This window comes from Protomyctophum bolini (genome assembly GCF_963924005.1).
Source record: "Protomyctophum bolini genome assembly, chromosome: 1".
Classification (NCBI taxonomy): Eukaryota; Metazoa; Chordata; class Actinopteri; order Myctophiformes; family Myctophidae; genus Protomyctophum; species Protomyctophum bolini.
This window is the reverse complement of record NC_137862.1, coordinates 10,432,764-10,457,511: the sequence shown is the minus strand read 5'-3', so window position 1 is coordinate 10,457,511 and position 24,748 is coordinate 10,432,764. Positions and strand designations below refer to the sequence as shown.

At 45.1% G+C, this 24,748-nt stretch overlaps 1 protein-coding gene across 3 annotated transcripts in view; it reads right to left on the bottom strand.

Moving 5' to 3' along the window:
• Positions 1-24,748, bottom strand: part of cemip (cell migration inducing hyaluronidase 1) — a 124,211-nt gene that overhangs the window by 6,299 nt on the left and 93,164 nt on the right. For 2 of the 3 annotated variants that reach the window (XM_080772129.1, XM_080772130.1), the window contains 11 exons: positions 23,042-23,170; positions 17,715-17,800; positions 14,803-14,934; positions 11,754-11,789; positions 11,472-11,627; positions 9,666-9,846; positions 8,928-9,143; positions 5,644-5,855; positions 2,567-2,752; positions 787-1,042; positions 23-109 (listed from right to left, as the gene is read on the bottom strand). In XM_080772129.1, coding sequence (XP_080628255.1) covers positions 23-109; positions 787-1,042; positions 2,567-2,752; positions 5,644-5,855; positions 8,928-9,143; positions 9,666-9,846; positions 11,472-11,627; positions 11,754-11,789; positions 14,803-14,934; positions 17,715-17,800; positions 23,042-23,170 — 1,677 coding nt within the window. The remainder of the gene's footprint in view (positions 1-22; positions 110-786; positions 1,043-2,566; positions 2,753-5,643; positions 5,856-8,927; positions 9,144-9,665; positions 9,847-11,471; positions 11,628-11,753; positions 11,790-14,802; positions 14,935-17,714; positions 17,801-23,041; positions 23,171-24,748) is intronic. The other variant, XM_080772131.1, reaches the window with a different exon arrangement.

Genomic DNA, 24,748 nt, shown 5'->3' with positions numbered 1-24,748 from the left:
CCAACAGGAGAACTAGAGTCACCTCAGTGTAGGCGAAGTCCTCCTTGATGTGGAAGAAGCGAGTGTTGTAGGATTCCACTTTGAGCTCCAGGAAATGCTCTGGTGTGTGCTGAAACACAACAACAATAATAATAATAATAATAATAATAACTAGAAAAGTCACAATTTTGAAAAATTGCAAAGTGTGATTGCCGCAGTCTCTTACATATGCCCCTCCCACTAATATTGCTAGCCAATTACAATGTCACGTAATTCGGAGGGGATTTATACCCCCAAAAATATTTTTTCTGCAAGAAACGGTTACATTTTTCACATTTGCGCCCCCCCCCCCCCTATGGATGAAAATGGAATCACTTTTGGTTGATTAAACCAACCGGGCACCTGATTCAAATTTGGGATGGATTGGACATTCCGTTCGTGATTTTTTGTAAAATAGGCCCCTCCCACTAACTTCGGACGACGATTAAGGCCGAACGCAGTCGGATAGGTCCAGAGATCTTTGTACCGATTTCTGTGAGATTCGGACAAAATCTGTAGGTTTGGAAAATAAAAGTGTGTTCTAAATGGCGGAAAATCTATCCTGACGGAAATGGGCGTGGCCTATATGGGGAGATGCATCATGACCCAAGGAATCCAGGGAAAAATAATTCTGATAACTTCTCGTCAAGATGGAACAGATGGAAACATAATTGGACAGACAAGAAAAACAAACTCGGGAACTGCTCTCATTTGCACACATGATTTAATAAATCCTTCCTTGATTGGTTTATAGTGAGTTCTGCTCACCAGCCTGGCATCGGGCAGTTTCCTGATTGGTTTATAGTGAGTTCTGCTCACCAGCCTGGCATCGGGCAGTTTCCTGGGCATGGGCACATCAACGATAGGCATCTGGGCATGCCGGGGGTATGCCCGGGCCATGCAGTCAGCGGGAGGACTGCCTCTGGGAACGACCGCCGTTATCTTGACCCTCTCGCAGCCTTTGACCGAGCAGAAGGCAAACTCCTCCCTGCTGTTGTAGGCTTTCACTTTGAGGAACAGCAGGCTGCAGGCAGACAGACAGGCAGGCAGGCACACAGACAGACAGACAAGAACTAAATGTTAGGGAGGGACTAGTGGAGAAGAGATCCAGCTATTTTCAGCAAGCAACCACGTCTAAAATCAGCCATTACGCCACCATCATGGCCCACGAAATATTGTACATTTAATCGATTTTAAAACTAGACTAACACTAAAACATTTCAGGTGACTAACATATGACAAAACTAAATACAAATTTGCTGTAAAAATCAACACTGCTCTGGCGCAAAGCAGGGTTTAGCCAAATTCATAGTGTTTTTTCCTTCCTTCACCTGCGTAGTGTCCTCATGTGTTATGTTCACAGACACATGCACGATGCCAGCCGTTTGATTCATCTGTCTCTCTTTTTACCTTCTATATTTTCTCTTTCATCTTCTCCCTTCTGAAAACATCTCCCAGCCCAGTGACTCATCTGCTTCCAATGCATCCGTCTACCCTGCCCTCCTCCATTTCTCTTTAAACCACCAAATTACATTGTGAAGTACTTTACAATATTTCACAGCTTGTATTTCTATTTGTACAAATAAAATCCTTCTTGATTAATTATGTACTGACATTAAATAATTAACTGATGATATTAATACAGATTGTGCCAAAGCACTGTATACCACCTTTTACTGGGATCCCGTTCAAAAAGATGTGCTACCTACAGTATGTACATATTTGTACATAATGTGAAAGACCCAGTACTACAACACAAAGGGGGCTTCAGCCCCTTCCCTTTTACCCGTCTGTAAAACAACTGCCCTCTCCAGACCACGAATGCAGCGTTTACTATGGTGGAAGAAATGCAAATGCCACTTTTTTCCATGCCATACCGGAAGGCAGCATTCAGGAGGATTGCTTTTTTCCGAAGTCTCCTAAACTTGGAACGCACCATTTTGCATTGAACAAATTTGTTTCTAAGTCCATGTTGTACATCGCTAACCTGACGCTGCCAGATGAGGGCGGTATTGCGGAAACATATTCCCCAACACAACACTCATCTGGGATCTCTGACGGAGTTGAGCCCTGAGTCAGATCTGCTTCGTACCGAACCAATCAGCGTGAGCTAAAGGCGGGATGCGGATGTGACGGTATATAGACACGTCGATATGATTGGTTGTGTTTGCACGCCCACACGGTGATAGACAGACGCTCCCATCCAATCATCTACCATGTATCTTGAAAAAAAGGAACAGCCCCGTCATCGAATTTGCTTCCGCGATCCCAGATCCAAATAAGCTGTGAAACAAATTTGTGTAGCAAGCTTTTTGGATCTGGCAGCGTCAGGTTAGTACATCGCATCTCCGGTAGATAAAGAGTGCTGGGTTGCGCCCCGAAAATACCTGATCTTGTAGATCTGGTGGTTACCAGATGGTTACTAGGTGGTTACCAGGTGGTTACTAGGTGGTTACCAGGTGGTTACCAGGTGGTTACCAGGTGGTTACCAGATGATTACTAGGTGGTTACCAGGTGGTTACCAGGTGGTTACCAGGTAGTGACTCACCCAGTATCTTCCTCCCAGTAGTAGTACCCTCTGGCCAGGTGGGAGTGGTTGATCTTGTCTCTCTGGGTGGTCTTCAGAAAGACGCCCGTCTTGCGGGTCTGTTTGGTCAGACGGTTGTGGATGTCGGAGATGACGGTGAATGTGGTGCCTTGTGGGTAGCAGAAACCTACGCTGATCCAGTCGTTTCTGGAAAACACACACACACACACACACACACACACACACACACACACACACACACACACACACACACACACACACACACACACACACACACACACACACACACACACACACACACACACACACACACACACACACACACACACACACACACACACACACACACACACACACACACACACACACACACACACACACACACCAAACAGACCAAGCAGTATTTAGTTTTTTTTACTTTACGAAACAATGACACTTCAATTAATGCACAAAAAGCCACAAACAGCAGCAGGCTTCAAACAAACGAGGTACACAAGTTCACAAACATTTCACCAGAGCCAGTATTACAGATGTGGTGCCTCCTGCTTTTAAAAGTAAAGCGGGCAAAGGCTCATTTATTTACAGATAGGAGCCACATAGTGTAACAGCCTGGAAACCAGTGTTAAACTGACATCCAATCTGAGGTCATTTAAACAGAAGACTAAACTATGGCTACTGGAAGAGGTTCCCTTATAAAGGGTCAACATGTTGTGTTGTGTAAGTAATGTATATGTACCGTTTGTACCGGTGTATGCATTTTAATTAAAGTATTGTTCCGTTCAGTGTGAGAGGACCTCAGTGAAAATAAGTCTTCGGACGTTACTGTGAAATCCTTGAAACGCTGATTTATAATGTTTTTGTATAATTTCTTTTCTAAAAAAATCTATTTGTCAGAGGTTCATCTAGAGTCCCGGCTGATGTTTAGCTCTGATGAACAAACACACCTTCAACAGCTCTCGTCTCCCTTCTCAAAAACGAATGCAATGCGACACACAGTAATATATAGAGCAACTAAAGAGTCTTCCATCACAAATCATACAAGCAACAAGTAAATATGGTTTTAAAAATAAACTTGATAAAGTGCCCGTCAGGTCACAGGTCTCCACCAGGGCAGGTGAGGTTGTGGCCTCCTGGTGGTGCGATAATAGGCCAATGTGAAAATTGGATAGAAATTGGATGATTTGAGGCATTTTGTTCCAAAAATGTGTTTTGCAAAAATCCACCTGTTGGTGGCGCTATAACAGGCCAATGTGAAAAGGGTGGGATATATTTCTCAGCCTAGTAGAAAAGTCTGTGAAAGATTTCACGTAAATTGCATGCTGCAATCTGGAGGAGTAATATAAAAAAAATTGTTTTACAAAAGTCGCTATAATAGACTGTTCTGGAAGATTAGCTGGTAACAGACGGACGGAAGGACGGACGGACGGACTCACACACACACACACACACACACACACACACACACACACACACACACACGGACAGAGTGCAAAACATACTCTCTCCCCATGCCTTCGGCCTGGTGGAGACAATTAAATAAATTTCATGTCATCTGCTTTTTTGATTACGGTTAACAGACAATGCACACTGTTTTAAATGTTTATTTCATACTGTATCTGTACTTAAAAACAGAAATTCTATTTATGTTTGTTGAGTTATCATTAACCTGTTAATTAACAATTAACATACTTGTGCAATGATGTACAATACCATCATTTTTTTAACATTTGGTTGTATTTTAATTGTTTAACTGTTTTTTCTTATACCGTCTCAAATGTTTTCATATTTTATGTGTGGACCCCAGGAACAGTAGCTGCTACTAAGGTAGTAGCCAATAGGGATCCAAATAAACAACAGCAGGGAAGTTATTAAACAATTATTAAATGTGTGGGAACCACTTTGCAGATTGAGTTGCAGTTCAGGCCTTTGGACAATAGATGGTGCCATAGATGCACCGTCTATCTACTGATGCACGTGCTAGTATCTAGCAGGTCTCGCCAGTCCATTTTCAGGGTAGGATCAGACCTCTAGGGAACGGTTCCGATGCCTGGGATGTCTACCATGGCTGTGCTGTTCCAATGGCTGGCAGCCCAGGCTATTAACTGTGCTCGAAGCAAAGGGCGGGGCGGGAGAAAATATGACAAACAGTCCCCATGAAGTATGCACTCTCCTCATTTCTGCGGTAGCCTCAACATCATTTGTAAATAGTGGAGTTGTAGCAGGACGGACACTCCTTAACGAAACACAGCCCTCCGTTATGACAGACGGGGTGAAGTTATGATGCAAGTGACCTCAGAGGCCCTTCAACTATTCTTTTTGGTTAGCCAACGTGTTGGCGTGTTTACAGCACAGAGAGCAGGAGGACAGGATGTCGTCTGTGCAGCATGCAACCAAATGTAATGTGAGCTTGTAGATCTGCTATTTTCAGCATGCAACCAAATGTAACGCAGCCGTTGTCACCTGGATCAACGACAGGTCTGCTCATGAAGAGGGTCGCCACAACGCAGGCGAAAAAAGGGAAAAAAAGCTAAACAGAATCCAGATCTGGTCAGTCGCGGGCGAAACGAGCATGTGCGCAACAAATTCACGGGACCGCGCCCACGAGAATACGTTTGTGCTGTTGCCCCTCGACTTCTCCGTGCGTACAGAAAATAAAGGCAGGTCTATAGGCGTGTTAAAACGCTTCAATTTGAAAGGCCCTTTATACTGGATCTCTTGTCCACTATAGTCCCTTCCCAAACATTTCAGTGTTCGATGGATTTTTTTTTGTTATAGATTTAGTAGAGGAAATCAACACTGGTGACCAGTACACTGACCTGTTGAAGTGTAACCTCATGACACTGACCCGTTGAAGTGTAACTTCATGACACTGACCTGTTGAAGTGTAACTTCATGACACTGACCCGTTGAAGTGTAACTTCATGACACTGACCTGTTGAAGTGTAACTTCATGACACTGACCTGTTGAAGTGTAACTCCATGACACTGACCTGTTGAAGTGTAACTTCATGACACTGACCTGTTGAAGTGTAACTTCATGACACTGACCTGTTGAAGTGTAACTTCATGACACTGACCTGTTGAAGTTGATGAGCCAGACGGTCAGTTCTCCCGGGGCCGTCCCGTCCCAGTGGACCGTGTAGCTTTTGGACAGGGTGACCACGGGCTGGAACTGCTGGTAATGCTTCCTCTTGCCCAGAGCGCCCTCTAGGGCCAGCGGCCGGTCAGGGTACTCGTCCTTGACCATGAGCATGTTGGAGGTGGCTGGGTTACGGGTCTGGATGTAGATCTGTAGAAACACAACACACACGCACGCGCGCGCACACGCACACACACGCACACACACACACACACACACACACACACACACACACACACACACACACACACACACACACACACACACACACACACACACACACACACACACACACACACACACACACACACACACATTGCAATTACAAATTTAGTTGGCGATTAATTATCACTCAAAGAACTGCAATTAGACGATTATGTAGTAATTATACAACAGTGTAATTATACAACAGTGAATCAGGGGTAGAGTGGCCGGATGGTAAACGCAAGGTTCCCAGTTCGACCCCGGACTCCCCCAGAGTTAGTGTCGAAGTGTCCTTGAGCAAGACACTGAACCCTGAATTGCTCCTGATGTGCTGGTTGGTGCCTTGTATGGTTTCTGCCGCCATTGGTGTATGAATGTGTGTGTGAATGGGTGAATGTAATGCACAATCTATGTAAAGCGCCTTGGATAAAGGCGCTATGAAAATGCACCATTTACCATTTACTTTCGAGGAAGCAATCTGATTGGTTGAAACAGCCTTCTAGCCGTGCTTCAAACTAGCATCATGGAACGCCTAATTAAAACAAATAATTCAGCTGTGTTGCTCTCCCAGAGAGCAGCATACTCAACCCTAACCCTTGGATAAAGGCCCTTTATACAGGTAAATGCACCAATTACCATGTATATACATAAGCAAGGAGTTATCATGAATCATACATAAGCTAAGGACGTAACACACACACACACACACACACACACACCTGCAAAATGTGGACAATTTTTTCCCTGACACCGACCCTTCTATAATGCAAGATCGCCAATGTCTACCTCCCTGGACTACACATACTTAGAAACCACCACGATATTAAACCACAATATATACAAGTTAAACTGGTTATAATCACTGTGTGAGAATAACAAAATTCGGTCTGTGACTGTGGGGTGACAGACATACAGTCTGACATACAATAGGCTACACGTGTGCACAGTTAACAAACAATGTCCTAATATGTCCAGAGTTCTTAAGTTAACATATTTGGATTTTAACAGAAAGACAACACCATAAATCACTCAAAGTGAGGCACACAGCATGCAATGCATGCAAACAATATATTTCTCCAGCTGAGATTTAGGCCCTCATTTATCAATCGAGTGTAAAATCTGCCACAGATTCGAGTGCAGGTTTCGTACGGGCATTTATAAAGTGATCGCAAACAGCTGATCCTTCCTTAATTTCGTTCTGACGTTAATAAATGTGACGGCTGAAATCTATCTGGCACGCCCTATGAAATCAAGCCTCGCCCTCGTTTTTGCGACATGAAAACGGCAATACGTTTCCTGAAACCATGGTAACATGAAAAAATAAGTTTCTCCTGTGCCTTGCTGCTGCCCCCCTCTCTCATACACACGCACAGACGCACAGCACGCACACGCAACTTGCAAGCCCAACTAACTGGTGTGTTGTTAAATAAATAAAGAACGAACACCTGCATGAATTAAATAAAGTTGTAGGCCTACCCTGTCTGTTTCCCTCTCACCTCGCTTGCCTTGCTGTCATGCATGCTGTCATGCACGCACGCACCTACATGACACATTAAATAAAGCTGTCTGTTTCTCCTCTCGCTTCGCTACCCTTGCTACCCGCCTCACCCCCCGCACGCCACGCACGCACGCACATATCGCAATTTGCAAGCAACTTTCACTGTGTGTTGTTAGTTGTATATTAAATTATTAAAGTATTTTTAATTTAATATACAACAAGATATATTAGTGAACGACAACCTGAACCATAATTAAATAACAAATAGGCACACACACGCTGCTGTTTTGCAGGTGCTCCTCCTGTCCTGTCTGTCTGTCTCTCTCTATCACTGTGGTCCGTCCGTGACCAACTGACCATGCACGTTCGACAGTCTATTTAGATTGCCTCGCAGTCGCTAGTCGCTGCAGTGGCTGCAGGACTTAACTGTCAATTATATTAATGTGCAGCCAAAATATATGGTACTGGTGGTGGTGGGCTGACTGGCTGGGTTAGCCTATACCTATCGCCGATGCGGTTCCCATGCACTTGCGCTGGGCTGGCACGGCACATTTGACATTCCAGTGACACGTCAGGTTTATTAAACGAGGAGGAGATTGCATATACCGTAACTCCAGAAATACATTGTTGGCCTGCTGTAGATTAGGCTACAGTACAGTATATAGGCTACCCATGCATGTTGGGACTCTCCGCAGCTGCATTGCACTATAGGCTACTTTCCAACGTCATGGAAATATTCCAGCACAGACAGACAGCCCAAATCCTCGCATGTATGCGCTCATGCAAAACACTGTTTAAATGGCTTAAATCAAGCGCGATTTTAATAGTAAAGTTGGAAAGCTCCTACATATGACATATGACACAAAGACACATCTTGTAGGTCTATTCCTTTTTTCTTTTCTTTTTTTTTACATGTGTAGCCCATATACATACAGTTTTATATTAACATTTTAGGAGTGAATTAGAATACATATGTTTCGATGCCTTTCAGCTGGTCAAACAATGCTGCTCCGCCGTTCTACGACAGAAAAACAAGTGAGGACAAAGCGTACGCCATCTCCCGAGCAGACGTGAGTTTTGAACTTTGTCAAGTTCAATTTCAAGCTTTGGCGGAAATGGTAAATGTCGAAAATGTCGGTAATTTCGGCGTGCACCCATATTTTGGCGTACGCACGGTTGATAAATGAGGGCCTTAGTGTCTCCATCTCTCTCTTGAAGAGACATTACCTCTACGGCCACACTGAGGCGCTCCAACACAAACACTCTGACATGAAGCTTCAGCTGACACAAATCAACACCACGCTGTTTGTCCAAAACACAATTTACAATTTAGGCATTTAGCAGATGCTCTTGATCCAGAGCGACTTACATCAAGCAAAAACAGAAGCATGGCATACATCACATGTAGATAACTACATCACAAAGTAGTTATCATGAATCATGTATGAACTAAGAACGTAACAGTGGAGTATCTATGTCAACTATACACATCCCTTCTCAGATGGCATCCCTCTACCCACCTGTGCATAGTGCCCGCTGCAGATGGCAGCCTTCCAGTCGGGCACATCGATGCAGTCGGGGTGGCGCAGCAGCCAGTTGTCGTCCTTGACCAGGAAGGATCCTGGGTACTCGCTGACCGAGCCGTCCGTGTCCTGGAAGATGGTGGTCTTGTCGCCGTCCATCTGCATCTTGTTGAACCACGGCCCTGGCTCCCCGAAAAACACCCTGGACGTGATCTGTGAGGAGGAACAGAATGACCCTAAATACACACCCCCAAAACACCCTGGATGTGATCTGTGAGGAGGAACAGAATGACCCTAAATACACACCCCCAAAGCACCCTGGATGTGATCTGTGAGGAGGAACAGAATGACCCTAAATACACACCCCCCAAACACCCTGGAGGTGATCTGTGAGGAGGAACAGAATGACCCTAAATACACACCCCCAAACACCCTGGATGTGATCTGTGAGGGGGCGTGTCCACTCTCTATTCAAGTAATACATTAGAGTAACTTTTCCACCACAGGTCCCTCTAGTCTCTCTCAGACAGAAACGCCACACACACTCACAGGAACGTTGTCGAAGGTGATGTCAGTGACGTTGTTATTCAGACAGCTCTATTACTACCTACTCACGTTGTTGTTGGGACAGCTCTGTTACTAGTTACTCACAGGAACGTTGTTGTTGGGACAGCTCTGTTACTAGTTACTCACAGCAACGTTGTTGTTGGGACAGCTCTGTTACTAGTTACTCACAGGAACGTTGTCGAAGGTGATGTCAGTGACGTTGTTGTTCGGACAGCTCTGCCAGGAGTTGTTGAGTCTGAAGCCGAAGGCGGAGGTGTGTCTCCCCTCCAGAGCCACGTACTTCCTGAAGGTGCAGTTCTGCACGTTGATTGGCCCGTCGTAGATCTGCATGCCTCGGATGGGAAAGTCTCTGCAACGCAACCAGGCAAATTAATTAACCCACACACCGCTGTTAATGTTTATACAGTCTCTGTAACACACCCACACCACTGTTAATGTTTATACAGTCTGTAACACACCCACACCACTGTTAATGTTTATACAGTCTGTAACACAGTGTAGTTTATACAGTCTGTAACACACCCACACCACTGTTAATGTTTATACAGGGATGGAAGTCTCTGTAACACAGAAGTTGACAGAACCGCACAGTCTGTTAGTTTATACAGTCTGTAACACACCCACACAGACCCACGCCGGTGTTGAGTTCATCGACTAAAACTATGACGACAAATTTCCGCCGACAACCTTTTGTTCACTGACAAAAAAAAAAAAAAAACTATGCTATGCACGCACAGTGACTCCGTTCCAGGCGAAGGAGCAGCGGTTCTACTCCGAGTCTCTCTCGTGTGACTGAACTTCTCACCCTATCTCTAAGGGAGAAAACTCATGTCGGCCACTTGTATTCGTGACCTTATTCTTTCGGTCATGACCCACACTTCATGACCATAGGTGAGAGTAGGAACGAAGATTGCTCGGTAGACAGAGAGCTTTGCCTTCTGGCTCAACTCTCTTTTCGTCACAACAGTGCCGATTCTCCGGCTGATCTCCTTCTCCGTCCTCCCCTCACCCGTGAACAAGACCCCGAGACACTTGAACTCCTTCACCTGTCGGTAATGCCTCATTCCCTACTCAGACTGTACAATCCACCGGTTTCCTGCTGAGAACCATGGCCTCAGATTTTGGAGAGTGATAAAATGAAAGTATTGCCCAGAGACAACAGAAACATTGTAAATAGTGAGCGCAGCCTTAATTTTCTCTGCTGACGACAAATATATGTCTCTCCCCGGCGGTCTTTGTCCCTGATGATGATTGTTGCACAATTTGGGGGTTGAGTTATGAGAGTTCCTTTTGTAACTGAGCTCTGGGATGAAATCACAGGAAGTCGGAGCATAGGTGAAGCATTGAGACAGACATGCTTTAAATGACGACGCAGGATTCCTCTCTTCCTCCAGACAATGGAGGAATGTTGAATATGTGTCTAAAGACAGACGTTGCTACAGAGCTGTGGATTGTGGTCCAAGTGGGCCAGGGAAAATAATCTGTCTGCCAGCCCTCACACACACCAGCCCTTATCAACCACGCAATCTGGGCATTTCTGTTTTATGTGTGTGTGTGTGTGTGTGTGTGTGTGTGTGTGTGTGTGTGTGTGCCTAAGTCTTTATCCCACGATTTTTGTAACACATTTTTCACCCAGTGTCAATTGTCTAGAGTCTAGTGTAATCATGGGCGCTACGCTGCCAGCCCTCACACACACCAGCCCTTATCAACCACGCAATCTGGGCATTTCCATTTTATGTGTGTGTGTGTGTGTGTGCGCGTGTCTGCGTGAGTGTGTGTGTGTGTCTGTGTGTCTAAGTCTTTATCACACGAGTTTTGTAACAAATTTTTCACCCAGTGTCAATTGTCTAGTGTAATCATGGGTGCTACGCTGCCAGCCCTCACACACACCAGCCCTTATCAACCACGCAATCTGGGCATTTCTATTTTCTGTGTGTATGTGTGTGTGTGTGCGTGCGTGCGTGTGTCACTCACACGCCACGCGGTAGGGTCCTGCCACTCAGGTCGGCTCCGCCCAGCCCCCAGATGCGGTTGTCGGGGACGGGCATCCCTCGGTTGTCGCTCTCTCCCACGAACAGCGAGTTCTTCACCTCCTGACGAGAGCCGTCGTCGTCAGGGAACGTTCCTCCACTGCAGAGCAGACACGCAGACACACGCAGACACATGGTAAGCATACGGCCATCAGCTCAGTGGCCTTCATTGTACCAAGCGTCTTTGAACTGTACCTCGATCTGATGGAACATGGGGGGGGCTTACCTTGCCAAAGTGAGACCGATGCCATTATCAGCAAATCTAGAGAGAGAGAGAGAGAGACACACAGAGAGAGAGATTGAGAGAGAGACAGAGACAGAGTGAGGGGAGGGGAGTAGGGAGGGGGGAAGGGAGGGGGGACAACAGAATGTGTGTGAGTAATAACACCAAATACAGAATAATGTGCAGATCATTATCAGTCTTATCATTTCTAGCATACACGCACGCACACTCTGTCTGAGGGAGATACAATGTTATTGGGTATAAATAACAATAAAAATGTTTTTCCAGCAGCTCGGTACGGTTGCCAGGTTTTTATTACCCAGAAGGAGATGTGTGTGTGTATCTGTGTGTGTGTGTGTGTGTGTGTGTGTGTGTGTGTGTGTGTGTGTGTGCGTGCGTGCGTGCGTGCGTGCGTGCGTGCGTGCGCGTGTGGATATCGTAGAGGACACCCACAGTGTGATGGAATAATAATCATCTTTGTTCATTGTTGTTGAGCTCGTGTTCTTTTCTGATTAAGATTTTACAGATTAGTTTCCTCTCCCTGTCATTAATTGATTTGTTGGAATAGGACAGTTCCCATACCCATCGTATCGTCATAATGAACCAATATCGTCCATGTATCGTATCGTCAACCATGTATCATGATATGTATCGTATGCTGTTAAAATGTATCGTTGGAGTATCTTTGGAGGAAAGATTTACATATTTTCATAGCGACATTCCCGCCTTTTGATTTATGTGTTTAATCCGCCGTAATGTAATAAATAAAAATAAACTCTGTCTTTGCCGCAGAGCAAGAGACTAGGTTGTTTTGATGACGAAACCGGAAATCAACACATGCTGTGGGCTGCAATGGGGTACAACTCCTCATGGAGGCGGGTCTTCCGGGTGCACCAAGATGGTGGATGGTGCGATCGGTTCATAACAAACCGAGGAACCTTTTTTCGCCGGATTTTCACGGATCAAAAGCCCAAATAATTCAGCGTATGCTCTAAAGGTAATACAACAATCTCAGCAGCGTAGGGTATTTGATTAAAATGCGGGTTACGCGTTTTAATCAGTCAAACTGTTAATATGACAAAAGTGGTGGATGAAACAGGTTGGTGACCTAATGTTTGACATCCACTGATCTACTGAACTCTTTCCGTGCCAACCACCAGATGGTGCTGTTGGCTCAGAGCGCCACGTTTTTTCACATCCACTGATCTACTGGTCATGTATTTATTATGTACTTCTCCGTACGGTCGTGTATTTATCATGTACTTCTCCGTACGGTCGTGTATTTATTATGTACTTCTCTGTACAGTTGTGTCACGTATGCATAGCAGGCCTGGACTCATTGTGAGCTGCTTGTAGATCATTTCTATTCCAAGAGGAAATGAAAACTTGTGGCTAATATGAATATAGTGTTTGTGTACCCTACAGTGCAGTGTCTGTCTCACACTCACACACGACGCACCACATGCACACAAGCATGCACGCATGCGTAACATGCACACAAGCACACACTCACGCACGCACACACAAGCATGCACACAAGCATCACATGCACACAAGCACACACTCACGCACAACATGCACACAAGCACACACCACATGCACACAAGCATCACATGCACACAAGCACACACTCACGCACACAAGCACACTCACGCACCACATGCACACAAGCACGAACGCATGCAACACATGCACACAAGCATGCACGCATGCATCACATGCACAAAAGCACACACTCACGCACGCACCACATGCACACAAGCACGCATGCATGCATCACATGCTATGTGCTTTATGGTGAAAAAAGTTAAAGAAATGAATAAACAAATTAACAGAAATCTTTCAGGGATTCAGAGGCAGGAGGAGAGTCTCCCAAAGCAAGCTGGTGTTTGTTGACACTGGATCAACAAAACCACCACAGCTGAAGCAGGGACGTACATGTTGTGTTGTGTATGTAATGTATCTGTACTGTTATGTGTATGTACATCCTGCTGATCACATTCAACTGCATAAACGGACACGCCCCTCCCTACCTACAGGAACTAATCACCCCTCCAAAAACATCCTCCACCCGCACCCTCAGATCTGCAAACAAACTACTACTCCAGGTTCCTGACACCAAACTGCGCACCATGGGGGACCGGGCCTTTTGCTCGGCAGCACCACGCCTATGGAACAGCCTCACCATGGACCTGAGAATGCCGCAGACTGTGGAATGCTTTAAAGCAGCCCTGAAAACCTTCCTGTTTCGGAAGGCCTTTTTGTGTTGAACTGTCGCTTTGCACTGTTTTGTTAACCCTGTTTTTAACCTTCTATGATAGATTATATGTTTTAACCATGTAGCACTCTGGGATTCCTTGTGAATGAAAAGTGCAATATAAATAAAATTCATTAATATTATTATTATTACTGTATATGTACTGTTATGTGTATTGTGATGTATTAGTTAAGTATTGTTCCGTTCAGTGTGAGAGGACCACAGTGGAAATAAGTCTTCGGACTTTACTATGAAATCACTGATTATAATGATTTGTATAATTGCTTTTCTAAAAATAAAAAAGCAGACCAAAGGAATCTTTAAATCCAATGTTTGAAATCCAGTTTCATGTCAGGGATCCACAATAATTGATCATTATTATCTCTACAGGGTTAGAACTACTACTCACTGACAGTGAGTACAGTCATCCAGTAGGGCATTCACTTCTAGTCTTTTTTTTACTTTTACATTTACTTTTGGAAATAAATATTCGTACATTTAAAAACTGTGCACATTGGTGACTGTAACTATAATCTACCTGATCTTGATGCCTACAAAATAAATACAAAAAAGCTTATCAACTAGTACGAACAAGGTCGACTAGTGGCTTTACTAGTCGACTAGTTGCTTAATGCCCTATCATCCAGCCACACATCTCCTCTCAATAGGGTTAGAACTACTACTCACTGACAGTCATCCAGCCACACATCTCCTCTCAATAGGGTTAGAACTACTACTCACTGACAGTCATCCAGCCACACATCTCCTCTCAATAGGGTTAGAACTACTACTCACTGACAGTCATCCAGCCACACATCCCCTCCTCTCAGCCAGGCTCCATGGTCTTGGTTCTTATAGGCTACAAAGTGGTGGATGAGAGCTGGTACTCTGGGCTTGAATGGGTCAGCATCCTGGTGAGGTCCGTACCTACACCGCACGCACGCACGCACACGCACGCACACACGCACACGCACGCACACACACACACACACACACACGCACACGCACACGCACACGCACACACACACACACACACACACACACACACACACAACAGAAGCATAAAAAAACATCTCAACACAGAAGAAAAACAAAGCCAAGCTATAGTGAAGTAGTAGTCTCGAGCTGCCAAACTGTTGCCCCTTGCATTGTTCAAATGCTTCCGTCATACCAAATCTAAATGGTTTTCGTCATATTAGAAGGGACTTCTAAATCTAAAACTGCACAGCTGTACATGCATGCTATGATTTTCTCACACCTAGCATACAGCATTACAACATGGTCATGATCCTCTCAAATTGTCTTAAAACCTATAACATCAATATACAAACAGGCTATAAAAAAATCATGGATCAAAAACCGATGAGATGGCACCTTTGTGGTATCTTAAAAAAACACAACCTTTTTATGTTGTATTTAATTGTTTTTTAAATGTTTACATGGTCATGTTTCACCTTTGTTCTCTGGACTGGTGGATAGACTTCCGAGCTCTGGTAGAGCAACCACACGAGCCTCAACAAGTGGTAACTGTATTGTTCCTACAGTAGGTGTAACAACTTATTCGGACAGTCTGCCTTCTCAGTAAAGGGAGCAAACCTATGGAACTCTTTGCCTACGGTTCTAAAACTAGAGACGGATGGTAACGTGTTCTACAGAGGACTCAAACTATGGTTGAAATCAAATCAACTATTGGAGATTATGTAATGGGTATTGTACTTTTCTGTAAATATTATTAGAATGTATAATTTGGTGAAAAAGTGGTGAAAACTAGCACATGTGCTAACACACTGTAAACGATGCATCTACAATTTGTACAACTGTGCAATGAGCAATGTAATTGTTATGTCCATATCAAATAAATAAACACAAACATACAGCCTGGAGCAACGGAAGGTCTGATCATGAGTAAAATATAAATGCATCCGTCGTACAGTCTGGAGCAACGGAAGGTCTGATCATGAGTAAAATATAAATGCATCCGTCATACAGTCTGGAGCAACGGAAGCTCTGATCATGAGTAAAATATAAATGCTTCTGTCGTACAGTCTGGAGCAACGGAAGCTCTGATCATGAGTAAAATATAAATGCTTCCGTCATACACACTAAAAACATGTGGGTTATTTCTGTAACTCAATTCCTGGGTTACTAGCGTTGAGTTATATTTATGGGTTATTTTCCAGAGCCATAACCATTTTCCTGGGTTATAGGGACCCAATTAATGGGTTTTTAAAGTGGGTTAAGATTTCTGGGTTATTTTTCTAAGGGTAACCCCATTGTTGGGTCGGATAGGTCACACCCCATGGGAGTGGTTAGAGGAAGTCCATTTCCCAGCATACACTGGGGTGCCAAGGACCGTGTGTTATTGTTCTTATATGTGTTATTTGAATATTAGAATGTGTATATTATGGGCCGTTGTGTTTAGTGTTTTGTTATGGTATTATTTGGTGATATGTTGTTTTATGTGATTTGTTAGCAAAACCATGAATTTAAATGTCTGTTTGTTTGGTCAGTCTCTCTTCCCTTTTCCCATTCATATGTATAGTATCTGTTTGAAAGGGTTTGTTGTTGATGGTTGCTCCAACAAAGAGTTTTCATGCCTCTTGCAGGCAATGAGGCAACTATACACAGTAAAAACACTTTATTTACGCAACCCATCCCAGCCATATCAATTTCCTGGGATATAGGGACCCAATTCATGGGTTATAAGATTTCTGGGTTAATTTTCTGAGAGTAACCTTATTGTTGGCTCAGAGAGTTGGGAGTGATTGATTGATTGGTTGATTGATTGGTTGATTGATTGATTGATTGACTGATTGATTTAACCAATAATGCTTCATTCATAACCGACATTATGGGTCAAAATAACTTGGAAGTTGGGTTATGCTGACCCTCTGAATGGGTTATTTTTATAACCCAAGTTATAACCCAAGTTATGGGCCAAAATGAATAACCCATTTTGTTGCGTCAAAATAACCCACAGGTTGAATAGGACCCTTTGTAACCCAGGAGGGGGGTTAAAAATAACCCAATATGGGTTATTTTGACCCACCCATTTTTTAGTGTGTACTGTCTGGAGCAACGGAAGCTCTGATCATGAGCAAAATATAAATGCTTCTGTCGTACAGTCTGGAGCAACGGAAGGTCTGATCATGAGTAAAATATAAATGCATCCGTCGTACAGTCTGGAGCAACGGAAGGTCTGATCATGAGTAAAAATATAAATGCTTCTGTCGTACAGTCTGGAGCAACGGAAGCTCTGATCAGGAGTAAAATATGAAGCGGAAGTGGAGCCTCCTCCCCACTTCCGTTTCGTCTTTACTTACATAGGATTCATGATGACTTTTTTATATTTTGATGTATTACCATGTGTTGTTCTTGCTTACTGTAAATCGCACTGGATTAAGAGTGCATGTTAAATGCCTAAATTGTAAATTGTGAATTGATTTACTACGACACTATGTATGGCACATTAGGAGTCCAACTAGGACCAGTGGTTCTCAAATGATTGATTTGCAAGGACCCCCTTAACTCTGGGAGTACAAATGGAACCTAATGGACCCGTAAGGGTTCCATTTGAACCCTCTCAGAGTTACGGACCTGTTATGGTCATTCAGGCCTATCTCTGTATGGCAAAACATGGAATTTGACCCGAACGTCCACCACAAGCAACATGGCTGACCATGATGACCCCCTGACCCCTGACTCACCTGGCTCCCACTAACGAGAGGAAGGGTCTCTTGTCCTTGTCGTTGGCCTGAGTGGTCTTCACTCCGTTGTCCAGGATCATCCCCGCCTGGGAGGAACGACAGAGACCACAGAGATGTTAAGACATGAACCCTAACTCAGTGGTTCCCAGAGTGGGGTCCTTGAGGGACTTCCAGGTCCCCAGCTAAATGATAGTTTGGAACCAAATTTCGCTCTGTTGTGTTGTTTATTAGAAATGTAAGAAGAAAAAAAATAGGGTCTCATTCCGACTTCCATTGTAACGGGGAAACAGCTCTAAAAAGTCACTCCTTTAGCACATAAACGAACGCAACAAAAGCAGATTATGACAGTTTATCACATCAGGAAAACTCACACGGTTTTATTTTCGTCTTTTACGATAGATTTATAAAGTTACTATTTTGGTTGGAGCTATACTGAAGCAGTACTGCGGCATTCCCAGCTCTCGCGGGGACATCTTGCGAGGTTTCGTTTGTAAACAAGTGGCCATGCTGTTTGAGATGCACCCAGCTGCAGCCTCCCAGACACAGACACTGTTTGAGATGCACCCAGCTGCAGCCTCCCAGACATGCTGTTTGAGATGCACCCAGCTGCAGCCTCCCAGACACAGACACTGTTTGAGATGCACCCAGCTGCAGCCTCCCAGACACAGACACTGTTTGAGATGCACCCAGCTGCAGCCTCCCAGACACGCTGTTTGAGATGCACCCAGCTGCAGCCTCCCAGACACGCTGTTTGAGATGCACCCAGCTGCAGCCTCCCAGACATGCTGTTTGAGATGCACCCAGCTGCAGCCTCCCAGACACAGACACTGTTTGAGATGCACCCAGCTGCAGCCTCCCAGACACAGACACTGTTTGAGATGCACCCAGCTGCAGCCTCCCAGACACGCTGTTTGAGATGCACCCAGCTGCAGCCTCCCAGACATGCTGTTTGAGATGCACCCAGCTGCAGCCTCCCAGACATGCTGTTTGAGATGCACCCAGCTGCAGCCTCCCAGACACAGACACTGTTTGAGATGCACACAGCTGCAGCCTCCCAGACACAGACACTGTTTGAGATGCACCCAGCTGCAGCCTCCCAGACACGCTGTTTGAGATGCACCCAGCTGCAGCCTCCCAGACACGCTGTTTGAGATGCACCCAGCTGCAGCCTCCCAGACACGCTGTTTGAGATGCACCCAGCTGCAGCCTCCCAGACATGCTGTTGGAGATGCACCCAGCTGCAGCCTCCCAGACACAGACACTGTTTGAGATGCACCCAGCTGCAGCCTCCCAGACACAGACACTGTTTGAGATGCACCCAGCTGCAGCCTCCCAGACACAGACACTGTTTGAGATGCACCCAGCTGCAGCCTCCCAGACACAGAGGAACGAGAGAGACCACAGAGATGTCCAGGATCATCCCATGCCTGGGAGGAACCACCGCAAACACGTTGAGCAACAACCAAAAGCACGTTAATCAGCATTTATTGCTTTTGCACGACTGGTGCCAAAATACAGTGTGTGTCCGTGCACCCGCACACGCACACATGCACACACATACGTGTTATTACGCCACGCCTGGTGTCATCTCGCAACGTGTACACTCCCTCTGTGTGCGTGCGTGCGTGCGTGTGTGTGTGTGTGTGTGTGTACACTCCTCTCTCTCTGACTTTTTGTCCATAAAACCGAGTGTTCGGGATTAAGGGTGATGTCACAACCAGATGCCCCGCCCCTTCCTCCCGGCCAGGCAAAAGGGTAACAAGAAGACTCGCCCCGTTTCTGTTTTCCTCCCAGAATTTTCCCCAGTGAGGGGTGGGAGAGGCTGGACAGCAGACGGCTGGACTTTGAATTTCTCTAACTATAAACTTTCATGACAGCCTAAGTACAAATATAATTTATGAAAAGCTACTACAACAAGTCTGTTCACAGAAGTTGTTGTAATGTAGGCTATGTGGGGATTATCTGACGAGGTACCATTTGAGTGTGCAAAACCTTGCATATACTAAATAATACTAAATAGTTTATAGGGTCAATATAAGTAAAATAATATAGCCTTTCTACAGGAGTATCGTTTTATATTTTTCCAAAAAGAATACAAACAGCCAATAGCATATTACAAAGTTATCCCCCTCACTGGGGAAAATTCCGGGAGGAGAAACGGGCAAGCACCGGGGCGAGTCTTCTGGTATTCGGCACAACATGTGCTTTTAGCACCCAAAGTACCTACAGATTTTAATGTTTGTCTTGTCCTAACACAAACATTAAAAACACCATTGACAATGAACAGAGTTTAGTGTTTGTCTTGTCCTAACGCAAACATTAAAAACGCCATTGACAATGAACAGAGTTTAATGTTTGTCTTGTCCTAACACAAACATTAAAAATGCCATTGACAATGAACAGAGTTTAATGTTTGTCTTGTCCTAACACAAACATTAAAAAAGTTTAATGTTTGTCTTGTCCTAACACAAACATTAAAAACGCCATTGACAATGAACAGAGTTTAATGTTTGTCTTGTCCTAACACAAACATTAAAAACGCCATTGACAATGAACAGAGTTTAATGTTTAATGCTAGTCCGTCATCCAAGTGGTCCAGCTCCATTTTAATGCATGGGATTCAAAATCTTAAAACGTGAATAACTCGTAATCTAAATCAATGATTCCAATTCGATTATGAATTTGACGGCCCGACGTGGTCCCGTCGCTTGTCGAGTTAGAACTTGAAGTAATCATACCTCGGTGGCTGTCAATCCTCTCGGGGGAATTTTGTAAAAAATTGTAAAAATGATAAAATATGACTCCTAACGTCGTTGAAGCGGGACTCAGAAAATGTCCATGGGACCCATCTAAAAAAGTCCCGGGACCCAAAACCTATTTACATCACTGGAACACAGTTTGCCAGCCACTGCTACAGAGCCGACAATGAGGTTATATATCTTCTCTTCTTCTCTGGAGTCCTGCCTCAAAGCAGACCAGAGGTAGAAACAATGAGGTTATATATCTTCCCTTCTTCTCTGGAGTCCTGCCTCAAAGCAGACCAGAGGTAGAAACAATGAGGTTATATATCTTCCCTTCTTCTCTGGAGTCCTGCCTCAAAGCAGACCAGAGGTAGAAACAATGAGGTTATATATCTTCCCTTCTTCTCTGGAGTCCTGCCTCAAAGCAGACCAGAGGTAGAAACAATGAGGTTATATATCTTCTCTTCTTCTCTGGAGTCCTGCCTCAAAGCAGACCAGAGGTAGAAACAATGAGGTTATATATCTTCCCTTCTTCTCTGGAGTCCTGCCTCAAAGCAGACCAGAGGTAGAAACAATGAGGTTATATCTTCCCTTCTTCTCTGGAGTCCTGCCTCAATGCAGACCAGAGGTAGAAAACTGTCGTTCCCTGATGTCATCGCTATAGGGACACATGCATCAGTAAGCAGGAACTGGGGATCACAATGAAGGACCGGGAAGTCTGGCGTGGCATTGTTGTGAAATCCATGATCTCGACCGCGGTCGAAAAATGATGAAGTAAAACAAGGAGATCATTGTAGGGGGGGGGGGGGGGGATAACGACATCACGTCCTCTTTTCACAAGCGACCAATAAATCTCTCCCTGAGGTCAGTGTGCAGAGCGCGGTTTGAGCCCCGAGGCGCCACTGCTTCCCTCCCTTCATTTTCCTCTCTCTCTCCCCTCTCCTTTGCCATCTTGTTTATCTTCGTCTCTCATAGGGATCGAGCTTCACAACTCTTCAAACTCTAACCCAGACGCACTCCTTCTCACCCTGCAGTGTACATCCTCCCATCCTCTGTTGCCAAGAAGCAGCGACTCTAATCTGAGTCTATCTCGCGTGACTGAACTTCTCACCCTATCTCTAAGGGAGATGCCAGCAAGAAAACTCATTTTGGCCGCTTGTATTCGCGACCTTATTCCTTGGGTCATGACCCACACTCACTGACCAGAGGTGAGAGTAGGAAGGAAGATTGCACTAGAGACGGAGAGCTTTTGACCACAACAGTGAGCTGTACAGCGACTGCAATACCGCCCCCTGCTGCTCCGATTCTCCGGCTGATCTCCTTCTCCGTCCTCCCCTCACTTGTGAACAAGAACCTGAGATACTCCTCCAACTGGGGTAATATGTCTCATTCCCTACAGATACTTAAACTCCTCCACCTGGGGTAATATGTCTCATTCCCTACAGATACTTAAACTCCTCCACCTGGGGTAATGTCTCATTCCCTACAGATACTTAAACTCCTCCACCTGGGGTAATATGTCTCATTCCCTACAGATACTTAAACTCCTCCACCTGGGGTAATGTCTCATTCCATACAGATACTTAAACTCCTCCACCTGGGGTAATGTCTCATTCCCTACAGATACGTAAACTCCTCCACCTGGGGTAATGTCTCATTCCATACAGATACTTAAACTCCTCCACCTGGGGTAATGTCTCATTCCATACAGATACGTAAACTCCTCCACCTGGGGTAATATGTCTCATTCCCTACAGATACTTAAACTCCTCCACCTGGGGTAATGTCTCATTCCATACAGATACTTAAACTCCTCCACCTGGGGTAATGTCTCATTCCCTACAGATACGTAAACTCCTCCACCTGGGGTAATGTCTCATTCCATACAGATACTTAAACTCCTCCACCTGGGGTAATGTCTCATTCCATACAGATACGTAAACTCCTCCACCTGGGGTAATATGTCTCATTCCCTACAGATACTTAAACTCCTCCACCTGGGGTAATGTCTCATTCCATACAGATACTTAAACTCCTCCACCTGGGGTAATGTCTCATTCCCTACAGATACGTAAACTCCTCCACCTGGGGTAATGTCTCATTCCCTACAGATACGTAAACTCCTCCATCTGGGGTAATGCCTAATTCCATGCACCCATTTTTTGTATTGTTTTGGATTGGATCTTCACATACAGCTTATTGGCTTATCAATTGATGACGACACCCAGTTATGTTCCACCTATTTAAGGTTGTCAAGGCCATACCCATGTATAACTTGAGAAAGCCCGGAGGGGCGAAACGTTGTTGCATTTTGAAATATTGAAATAAAAAGACGGGGAGCTGAATTATATTTGTGTGCGGACATTCCACTTTTTTCTTCATTTAGTAATTTTTTGGATCCAGCACCGTATTCTGAAACTGGGATGTGCATATCGTTGTCCTGCTTTACATATAATTCCATGCACCCACCCACCCCCCCATCCATCCATCCATCCACCCACCCACCCACCCACACACCCACCCATCCATCCATCCACCCACCCACCCACCCACCCACACACCCACCCACACACCCACCCATCTCACCCTGTAGTTGGAGTGGGCTCTGTTGTTGGTGAACTGGCCCATGGGGGTGTGCTCGGTGCGTCCGGGGGAGTAGAGCCCCTCGGAGGGCCCGGTGGGAACATGGTGGAACAGGAACCAGAACCCTGTTTCCTGGAGACACACACACACACACACACACACACACACACACACACACACACACACACACACACACGCACACACGCACACACACACACACACACACACACACACACACACAGACACGCACGTACCCAAGAGAAGAGACACTTTCCACGTCAATTGCCTGTTTTCTGCATTGTTACTCCCAATCAGGTACGGTATGTATGCAAATGTCATGAAAGTGATTATGTTTTGACAGAACGTCTTGTATACAGTATATCCTTTAAGATGAATTACACTCTATATTCCCTCAAGACGTTTCCCGTCAAATCCACAGCATTATGAGAGTCAGGGTGGACCGTACAGCGGCCAGCCGCTCCGTCTGTGTTGTCTGCTTCATTCAGACTCTCTAATAGAAAGGATATAGAGCGTCGCAGTCCCGCCACCTATGAGGACCCAGGAAATGAATGCCCGTTTCCCATTTTCCTCATAGACTTTTCAAAACGTATTTATTTAAAAGCGTAACACCACATTTGGTCAGTCGTCTTACTCAGTACAAGGGATACACCTGTGGAATGCCCTACCAACTGAAATAAAACGACAAACTGATCTCAAAATGTTTAATAATGAAGTTAAACTCTGGTTGCCAGAGGTGCGAACACTAATACGTTAGGCACATTTTAAAACTGTGAGTAAAAGGAGATTTCGATTAGATGTATTTATATTTGTATGTAAAATATTGTTTTAGGTAGATGTGTAGTTGTAAAAGATTGTTTTAGGTAGATGTATAGCTGCTGTATAGAAAGGCCTTGGCTACAAACCCTATGTACAATGCAACGGTTTCATGTTTGATGAAACCGTTGACCATTAAATGGAGTTGGAACAACTAAGGTTCGGGAGGTTTGGCCAAGCAGAAGACAACCCACCTGCCTGCCATCTCCACCCTTGCCAACCAAACTCCACCCTTGCCAACCATGCAAACCACTCACCCACCTCCAACTAACCTGGCCACTCCTACCTCGCCCATAACTGTGGGTACTTAAACTCAAGTGTCAAAAAATGCCTTGTGCCAGTTTCCTGTAAACACGCACACCCTACGTTACAACCAAGAGATTAATCGCGCATTTTTCTCTAGCTACCCATCAGCCATCGCCCTCAACGCCCCCATGGTCCCATCACACCTCCGGTCGCAGATCCTTCAAGGTACGGACATTGACCTCTCATCACTTATACGCCCCTCCGCTAGCACAGCCCAACACCGGTCAGTAGACCTCGGAGGAGTCTCCATCACACTCCGTGACCTCACCCCATCCACTTCCTCCGTCCTCACACCCACTGAGTTCGTCCTCGCCTTCTCCATTTTCCGGGACATCATATGCACCTCCTTCCCTTCCCGCCGCCAAGAACTAGACGACCACCTTTACATTTGCATGGACCTCTGCACACGCTTCGGGGGGAGCCTTTTCTATGAATACCACCGCCAATTCGCCGCCAGGGCCGCCTCCAGATTACAACAGTTCAATACCACAACCTACTGGGGCTCCCTCGAGCTTGAGCTCTACTGCAGGATATTCGCCGGAAAAACCTCAGAAGCGTGCAGTCTTTGCA